Source organism: Guillardia theta (genome assembly GCF_000315625.1).
Source record: "Guillardia theta CCMP2712 unplaced genomic scaffold GUITHscaffold_283, whole genome shotgun sequence".
Classification (NCBI taxonomy): Eukaryota; class Cryptophyceae; order Pyrenomonadales; family Geminigeraceae; genus Guillardia; species Guillardia theta.
In genome coordinates, this window is record NW_005434393.1 from 5,019 (window position 1) to 15,000 (window position 9,982).

The 9,982-nt window shown below is 55.1% G+C and overlaps 1 protein-coding gene across 1 annotated transcript in view; it reads left to right on the forward strand.

Moving 5' to 3' along the window:
* The first annotated feature begins 269 nt into the window (after window positions 1–269).
* The window catches only part of GUITHDRAFT_156508 (hypothetical protein), a 35,719-nt gene continuing 26,006 nt past the window's right edge, over window positions 270–9,982 (forward strand). Inside the window, exon 1 of the mRNA XM_005818627.1 lies at window positions 270–1,696. Within this exon, the coding sequence (XP_005818684.1) occupies window positions 318–1,694 (1,377 nt within the window). The 5' untranslated portion in view covers window positions 270–317 and the 3' untranslated portion in view covers window positions 1,695–1,696. The remainder of the gene's footprint in view (window positions 1,697–9,982) is intronic.

The following is a 9,982-nucleotide window of genomic DNA, read 5'->3' on the forward strand; positions in this document are numbered from 1 at the left end:
TCGATCTTGATCTCCAGGCGTGTGATCGCAGGATCGATTACCTTGACCCAACAAAATGCGAGCAGGAAGTCTTGACGATCGACCTGCACGCGTACAGCTGGAACTTGCTTGGTGTTGTGGGATACCTGTTTGGCAAGACGACGGGCCCAGGAAAGGTGCGCGTGGAGGAAGCAAAGCTGTGGACAGAGAAGGAGCACCTGTGGGTGTTGGTCGATGAAGCAATCCCGAGGTATCAAGGTATGCCCTGCCGCACTAACGCCTTATGGAGGCTGTTGTTCCTCAAGAGGATGCTTCGTAATGCAGGCTTTCATTGCATCATGCTGGGTACCAACACTCTGGTGATGAATTTCAACAATGCTTTACAGCAGACGAGAAATAGCCGAGGCAAGAACCAAGAGACTATCAAGTGCATCACCCATCGAGCTCTTCCTCCGATGATCCTTCAGTCTGATGAGCAGCGCGATATCCTGAAGCAGGTGTTTGGGGAAGAGATGATTGAGGGGTTGCTCGACAATGTCAACCCCATGCTCTGCCACCTATTCTTCAAGTATTGGAGAGGTGGACAAGGGAAAGATAGCGCGACCTTGTTTCGAGATCTAGCAAATCCACTGTTGGCCATAGTACGAGGTGACAAGAAAAGCCTCAAGGACTCATCGTTGTACTGTATGTTTCAGATAGCAACGCACGAAAGCATGTGCCAGGCGCACATCTTGCAAGGCTTTGGTGTCCTCAATGCTTGGCCGATGAGCCAAGTCCCTGCACGCGGCAGCTCGGAGTCAATCGTTGAGCTTAAACGGACCGACAATCAGATTGAGATGAATGGGATCGAACTCAACGACTTAACTAGCAAGTTCCCGCCAAGCTGGGTAGACCCCATCACCGTCGCGATCTGTGCTGGCGGGGGGAGACCTTTCGGGAACAACTCGAGCCTTGAGGTGTTGAGGAGGATCCACCGAGACGCTCTCAAGCCCATGGATGATCCAACAGCAGTAGATGCGCTGCGCCGAGACGGGAACCTGCTGGAGTCGTTTGGAGGAGTCGTGGTGATGTTGACGAGCTGGGCCGATCCTGAGGACATTCTTTCAACCCTCAGCCATCATTGCGGAAGGGAAGTGAGAGGCAAAGTGAAGGAGGTGCTTGGTTGCGTGAAGGATGAAGCATCAGCACGGGAGTTCCGCAAAGTCTTGACTCAGTGCTTCTGTAATCTGATCCCCTTGCGGGACGGTGACGATGAGATGCCTGACCATAAAGCTTTCGGGTACTACATTCGATGCAAGGACAAGCGGAGACGGGACGGAGAGTTTGTGGGCCCCGTCCACGGTCCTGATGGCCAAAGCAGCATGAGGGGAGCAGCGGAGTTTAAGAACCGGAGAAAGCCTCTTGGTCAATCGCAGCTCACGAAGTTTGTGAAGAAACTAGCCAACGACAATCACAACCTCCTGTTGTTCATGGCTCCGGCGCTAGGAGAGTTCAAGGCTGAGAACATCCTACCGACAGATGGAGATGCCACGTGGTTGGTTCTGCATTGGACGATGGACACAACGAAATACTCAGGATGGCACACTGAGGTGTTAGGCGGAAAGGCGAAGTGCAAAAGTCATAGGATACTGATCCTTATGGAGATCGGGCTGTCAACGAAACCTTTTAGTGAACCGTCGATGCAGCAAGACGAGATGGATGACGAGGACCCGTGAAGATGGGTTGAGGACCCGTGAAGATGGATGACGAGGACCCGTGAAGATGGATGACGAGGACCCGTGAAGATGGATGACGAGGACCCGTGAAGGTGGATGACGAGGACCCGTGAAGATGGATGACGAGGACCCGTGAAGATGGATGACGAGGACCCGTGAAGATGGATGACGAGGACCCGTGAAGCAACCGGGAGATGATCGCTCAGAGACGCAGACCAATGAGGGATGCTGGACTCGGTAGAGGAGAACCAGAGACCGAGAAAAGATGACGAAGCGACGAAGAGGACGTGAGAGCTTTGTTTGTGCTGGTCTTGTCTCATAAGGAAGCTCGCAAGCCTGGACCATAGTAGGGTGAGAAGTCTACTGCTTGCCGCAGCCCGGGTAAGGGCGAGGATGCCAACACGCTCTTGCCATGGTAGACTCTGAAGCAAGGCGATTGGTGGGAGCTAGAACGGCCGGGGGAGGGAGGGGTACCTTGTTGTAACTTGAATACCAGCATTAAAAGTGTGTCTACAATAAACAGCCCTCTGTTCCCAACGTGGTGTAATGTTCTCTCTCTGGCAGCCGCAGTCGAGCCGCAGTCAAGCACAATATCGTCCTGCCACGAATGTGGGATGCCTATCTCGCCATCACTTCTCGGAGCTTGCATCTTCAGGGCGCGATAAGGGTTCAGAGACCGCCGTGGATCCAGGCGGCTTTGCTGCCCTCGGGGAAAATCACATCCCTCCGATGAGCCACCAGATGCGATGCCGAGCTGACCTGTCTCGCACCGAGTCCCATGGATCTCACTGCATCGCACGTCGCTTGCAACCACGAGAGTCTCCTTTGAGCCTGGCAAGCGCATGCCTGCTCTTGCTCCATCCCCGTCTGAAGCTTCAGGAGCGCGTGCGACATCGTCAGTGCCGCTGGAGCCAGTTCAAGTACCCACACAGGTGTGGAGCGTGTCGCTGCATCTACACACCAAGAGCCAAGATGATGCATAAGGCTCCACACACAAAGACCAGAGCAACCGCCACGCAGCGATCACGCATGCGCACCTGCTTGATGTGGCGCCCTCAGCGAGGCTCACGAGTCGCCATGGCCCGCCATTGAAATATGGCTAGGGTACTGCATCAACCAGCTTCGCCTTCGCGACCTCTACCTCCGTCAACGTGATCTCCCCCTCGTTCCCAGCCTTGTTCGCTGCTCGCTACTTCGCTTCCACGACCTGGAGTCCGCAGATATTGGAGACCATGACCAGGAGCGGTAAGGGAATAGGTCGGAGATGTTTCAATTGAGGTTAAGGTAATATTGGGTACGGTCGGACCCCAATTGGCCACGAGGATATCGGTGCGAGAGGCTATGGCGCCGGCAAAAACGAGGGATAACACAGAGGGAGGAGGCGGGGGAGCGAGAGACAGGGAGGACATGGCGGCAGAGGGCGAAGGACACGATGCAGGCAAGTTGGCAGGCAAGCATGGCAGGGCAAATGACCACAACCATGGCGATGAGAAGGTAAGCTAGGTTCCCCCCTGAAGCTCGTGACTTGCCCTGCTCCATTTGCCGGCTTCCATAATCTCCTCTTCTCGCTCTAGTTGACATCAAACTTGATGTGCAATGCTGGGAACGTACTATCATCTCCCGTCCTTGAGCGTACTATCATCTCCCGTCCTTGAACCTCATCTCCCGTCATTGAACGTGGCTACTTGTTTCATTTGGCACACTCCTCGGCATGAGCCCCCACCCCTCCCCATGGCTGAGCCAGCAGTAGCTGCCTGATCTCACACGTGCTCGCAGGACTTCGTCTTGGTTGATGTGTTCTCGCAAGTCGTCAAGGTTCCCATCAGGGCAGACACTTCGGTCACAGACGTCTGCGACCACCTCGCATCGCTATACCCAGAGCTCACCCCAGAGCACCTGTACACTTGTGACGGCTGCGAGTTGATGATGGAGGACTTGCTGTGCGATGTGTGTGTAGCAGGAGAACACCTTCTGCTGGCGTTGGGAGCAACCGACGATGAGAGGAAAAAGTCTACTGTGCTGAGCTCCCTCGGAATCTTCCATGGGGTTCCCAGGACTGCGTTCCAGCCGATGCCAGCGAGAGTGACGTCGTCGTCCTCATGTTCCCTCCTGACGGGTCAGTGTATCCTCAACCCGAGGATAGCCTCCTCCTTGAAGAAGCTCTACATAGCAGTAGAGGGAGAGTGCCATTCAAGCCTGACTTACGGGTTGAGGGCTGACTCTGCCCAGAAGCCGCGCGTTCTGACGAGTGTGTGTGTGGACACGTCGAGCTTGAAGCATCTTGTCGTGGTCGGAGGAAAGTCAAACTTGAAGAGCGTCGGGGACCTCGTCCGATGGGTGAGGGCGAGGATGGGAGGTATCCCTTCCTGGGTTCGCTTGCATGCGTACGTCTTCTCCAACCTAGGGAGTGATGTTCGCGAGGACGAGAGTGAGAAGGATTGGTTCGAGGAGCTGGATGACAGGTGAAGGAGTTGTTCTCGTCTTCAACCCCCTGATGTTCTGCTGCCAGCACTGCCATCCCGGTGCTGTCCAAGAACGAGAACCTTCTCATCAGTACAAAGGTCACGCCAGGTTCAAGGACAACACGAGCAACCTGATGCGAACTGACGTGGATTGTTGATATTAGTTGTGTTATCGAAGAAAGATTCACTAGTGTGGAAGACAACTCACGACGGAGGTCAGGCGATTTACGGAAAGAAGGCCCTGGCCTTCGATCCCTTGAGGTTGGACGATTTCAGTTGCCTCATTGAGAGCCTGGTACCGACCTCACGACCTCTTGTCCGATGTTGGGGTAAACTGTCACCACAGGCCGACTCCTTCAATTTTTTACACAAGATGCAGCTGTGTGCTACGGAGGTAGCAGGGGTGGGGACATTTCTCAACGGGGAGGTTCGTTTCAATGGTATCCCAGTGGAAATTCCGTCCTTGCAGGATCTGAGGATCACGTTGCGGATCACCTCGCGCTCCGAGTCAGCGCACAACGGGGGGAAGAGCCTTGTACTGAGGCCTTACTTTGGGGACGAGAGTGTCTGGTGTCACCTCCCCCCTCACGGCCACGTCCTTCCCTTCTTCTTCACCGCTGGGCCTAACATGATCTTCACTCCGTGCTTGGAAACGGTCCTGCCTGCCTGCCAGCCTGCCTGCCTGCCTACCTGCCTGTCATTCTCTTCTTCCTCCCTGTGTGTGTGTGTGTGTGTGTGTGTATGTGTCGTTGTCGTTGCGTTTTCTCAGCATTCCTTGATTGTATAAAGTCCCTGCTCGTTATGTGTGCGCTGGAGAAGCTTTCTCTTTCATCTGACGTCAATCGCAGATTGACGTGCTCAGCTGGGCGACGTCTCCTCAGATCAAAGTACTTGTTGTTTTCCCACAAAAATGTTCTTCTCACTGCTGTATCAGTCTTTCTCGAAGGACGATCTCATCATTCTCATTTCGAGAATATCAGCGCCCAGGTATGACAACAACAAACCTTCCTCTATCCGACTACAAACGCACCTACAAGTACGGTACTATCATGTCGGAGAAGCGTAATCTACCCGCTCCTTCTATGTAAATTCTCTCTCAGCATACTTCACTCAGTCGCTTTGACTGTCCGAGGCTGCTGTTGAGAGTCCGTCCGCGATCCATTGCCACCGTAGCTCGGGGACTATCACGCGTGGGAGAAGCCTCGGATCGGATCTAGTATCGTCATGCCGACTAACTTGCCATGAACTTTCAGCTTTCGGGCCCGTGACTTGGAGTAAACTTGCCTCGAGAATCCGGGCCGGGCCCCGGCCGACCGTCCGACCGCCGACCGGGTCACCGTCGGGGCGGCCGGGCCGCGCCGGTCACTGGGGCCCGGGGGGGCCGGTTTACAAGCCGCGCCCGAGGCTCTATAGAGGGGGTGTACTTTCAAATCGGACCCCTCCACGTGAAATTGAGAGCAGGCATTTCAAATAGAACCTCCAATCCTCCTGCTCCGCTCCAAATCCCCTCGAAATCAAGCGCCATTCGAGCAGCATGTCAGGCAACAGATCCAAGCGAAGGCGCGATGCCGAGATGCACGAGAGCAGACCCTCAAGGCAAAGGACGCGTCAAGGACATGTCCAGGATCTACATGCCCCACCTGAAGAGGAAGCGGAGGTAACGGAGATGAGGAAGAGACTACAAGCAGCGCAAGAAAGCCGCGATGGAGAGAAGATAGCCTTTGCAGAGATAGATTTAGCGAAGGCGAAGCTGGGAGCAGCGAACAAGGCTGGGGACGAGAGGGTGATCGCGGCAGCAAAAGTCGAGGTCGCGGAGGCGAAGCTGAGAGGAGAGGTCGAGGTCGCGGAGGCGAAACTGGGAGAAGCGAACAAGGCTGGGGACGAGAGGGAGATCGCGGCGGCGAAAGTCAAGGTCGCGGAGGCGAAGCTGAGAGGGGAGGTCGAGGTCGCGGAGGCGAAACTGGGAGAAGCGAACAAGGCTGGGGACGAGAGGAAGATCGCGGCGGCGAAAGTCAAGGTCGCGGAGGCGAAGCTGAGAGGGGAGGTCGAGGTCGCGGAGGCGAAACTGGGAGAAGCAAACAAGACTGGGGACGAGAGGAAGATCGCGGCGGCGAAAGTCAAGGTCGCGGAGGCGAAGCAGAGAGGGGAGGTCGAGGTCGCGGAGGCGAAGCTGAGAGAGGAGGTCGAGGTCGCGAAGGCGAAGCAGAGAGGGGAGGTCGAGGTCGCGGAGGCGAAGCTGGGAGCAGCGAACAAGGCTGGGGACGAGAGGAAGATCGCGGCGGCGAAAGTCAAGGTCGCGGAGGCGAAGCAGAGAGGGGAGGTCGAGGTCGCGGAGGCGAAGCAGAGAGGGGAGGTCGAGGTCGCGGAGGCGAAGCAGAGAGGGGAGGTCGAGGTCGCGAAGGCGAAGCTGGGAGCAGCGAACAAGGCTGGGGACGAGAGGGAGATCGAGGCGGCGATAGTCGAGGTCGCGAAGGCGGAGCTGAGAGGGGAGGTCAAGGTCACGAAGGCGAAGCTGAGAGGGGAGGTCGAGGTCGCGGAGGCGAAGCTGGTTGATGCGCAAACCAAGAATCAGACCCAGTTAGTAGATGATTTGCAGCGCTCTTTGTACCTCAATCAGTGCAAGCTTGCAGACTTTGATGCATCGTTGCCTATGCGGTTGGATACGGAAGGTAACCTGTACTTGCTGAGATTGTGTGCTGCCGTGCGGAGGGTTGAGGTGGTTTGAAAAGGCGAAGCGCTGAATGTTTTCCTGCAGTGTTGCATGCGGTGTCTCTCAAGTATCGCATTGCGCTGGGAGAGGTCGTTGACACGCTGAAGAGACACCTAGGCGGAGTGCTGGGATCAAGAACGGGAGCATTCAGCCAAAGGAACCCCATCGACAAAGTAGTAGCAGAAGCGGGAAGAAAAGCCGGGATTGTTACTTGTATGATCGAGGCATGCTCGGGGAGCGGGAAATCGCTGAGTGCTGTAGACTACTTCGTACGAAATCCAAAGACATCGCTTTATTGCTTGTTCGGATACATCCAGGAACAGGATTTATATCTGATTGTACGAGGCATCTCGCACATGATCAATGCAGCCATCGATCTTGATCTCCAGGCGTGTGATCGCAGGATCGATTACCTTGACCCAACAAAATGCGAGCAGGAAGTCTTGACGATCGACCTGCACGCGTACAGCTGGAACTTGCTTGGTGTTGTGGGATACCTCTTTGGCAAGACGACGGGCCCAGGAAAGGTGCGCGTGGAGGAAGCAAAGCTGTGGACAGAGAAGGAGCACCTGTGGGTGTTGGTCGATGAAGCAATCCCGAGGTATCAAGGTATGCCCTGCCGCACTAATGCCTTATGGAGGCTGTTGTTCCTCAAGAGGATGCTTCGTAATGCAGGCTTTCATTGCATCATGCTGGGTACCAACACTCTGGTGATGAATTTCAACAATGCTTTACAGCAGACGAGAAATAGCCGAGGCAAGAACCAAGAGACTATCAAGTGCATCACCCATCGAGCTCTTCCTCCGATGATCCTTCAGTCTGATGAGCAGCGCGATATCCTGAAGCAGGTGTTTGGGGAAGAGATGATTGAGGGGTTGCTCGACAATGTCAACCCCATGCTCTGCCACCTATTCTTCAAGTATTGGAGAGGTGGACAAGGGAAAGATAGCGCGACCTTGTTTCGAGATCTAGCAAATCCACTGTTGGCCATAGTACGAAGTGACAAGAAAAGCCTCAAGGACTCATCGTTGTACTGTATGTTTCAGATAGCAACGCACGAAAGCATGTGCCAGGCGCACATCTTGCAAGGCTTTGGTGTCCTCAATGCTTGGCCGATGAGCCAAGTCCCTGCACGCGGCAGCTCGGAGTCAATCGTTGAGCTTAAACGGACCGACAATCAGATTGAGATGAATGGGATCGAACTCAACGACTTAACTAGCAAGTTCCCGCCAAGCTGGGTAGACCCCATCACCGTCGCGATCTGTGCTGGCGGGGGGAGACCTTTCGGGAACAACTCGAGCCTTGAGGTGTTGAGGAGGATCCACCGAGACGCTCTCAAGCCCATGGATGATCCAACAGCAGTAGATGCGCTGCGTCGAGACGGGAACCTGCTGGAGTCGTTTGGAGGAGTCGTGGTGATGTTGACGAGCTGGGCCGATCCTGAGGACATTCTTTCAACCCTCAGCCATCATTGCGGAAGGGAAGTGAGAGGCAAAGTGAAGGAGGTGCTTGGTTGCGTGAAGGATGAAGCATCAGCACGGGAGTTCCGCAAAGTCTTGACTCAGTGCTTCTGTAATCTGATCCCCTTGCGGGACAGTGACGATGAGATGCCTAACCATAAAGCTTTCGGGTACTACATTCGATGCAAGGACAAGCGGAGACGGGACGGAGAGTTTGTGGGCCCCGTCCACAGTCCTGATGGCCAAAGCAGCATGAGGGGAGCAGCGGAGTTTAAGAACCGGAGAAAGCCTCTTGGTCAATCGCAGCTCACGAAGTTTGTGAAGAAACTAGCCAACGACAATCACAACCTCCTGTTGTTCATGGCTCCGGCGCTAGGAGAGTTCAAGGCTGAGAACATCCTACCGACAGATGGAGATGCCACGTGGTTGGTTCTGCATTGGACGATGGACACAACGAAATACTCAGGATGGCACACTGAGGTGTTAGGCGGAAAGGCGAAGGGCAAAAGACACAGGATACTGATCCTTATGGAGATCGGGCTGTCAACGAAACCTTTTAGTGAACCATCGATGCAGCAAGACGAGATGGATGACGAGGACCCGTGAAGATGGGTTGAGGACCCGTGAAGATGGATGACGAGGACCCGTGAAGATGGATGACGAGGACCCGTGAAGATGGATGACGAGGACCCGTGAAGATGGATGACGAGGACCCGTGAAGATGGATGACGAGGACCCGTGAAGATGGATGACGAGGACCCGTGAAGATGGATGACGAGGACCCGTGAAGCAACCGGGAGATGATCGCTCAGAGACGCAGACCAATGAGGGATGCTGGACTCGGTAGAAAAGGAGAACGAGAGACCGAGAAAAGATGAAGAGACGCTAGATCGATGACGAAGCGACGAAGAGGACGTGAGAGCTTTGTTTGTGCTGGTCTTGTCTCATAAGGAAGCTCGCAAGCCTGGACCATAGTAGGGTGAGAAGTCTACTGCTTGCCGCAGCCCGGGTAAGGGCGAGGATGCCAACACGCTCTTGCCATGGTAGACTCTGAAGCAAGGCGATTGGTGGGAGCTAGAACGGCCGGGGGAGGGAGGGGTACCTTGTTGTAACTTGAATACCAGCATTAAAAGTGTGTCTACAATAAACAGCCCTCTGTTCCCAACGTGGTGTAATGTTCTCTCTCTGGCAGCCGCAGTCGAGCCGCAGTCAAGCACAATATCGTCCTGCCACGAATGTGGGATGCCTATCTCGCCATCACTTCTCGGAGCTTGCATCTTCAGGGCGCGATAAGGGTTCAGAGACCGCCGTGGATCCAGGCGGCTTTGCTGCCCTCGGGGAAAATCACATCCCTCCGATGAGCCACCAGATGCGATGCCGAGCTGACCTGTCTCGCACCGAGTCCCATGGATCTCACTGCATCGCACGTCGCTTGCAACCACGAGAGTCTCCTTTGAGCCTGGCAAGCGCATGCCTGCTCTTGCTCCATCCCCGTCTGAAGCTTCAGGAGCGCGTGCGACATCGTCAGTGCCGCTGGAGCCAGTTCAAGTACCCACACAGGTGTGGAGCGTGTCGCTGCATCTACACACCAAGAGCCAAGATGATGCATAAGGCTCCACACACAAAGACCAGAGCAACCGCCACGCAGCGATCACG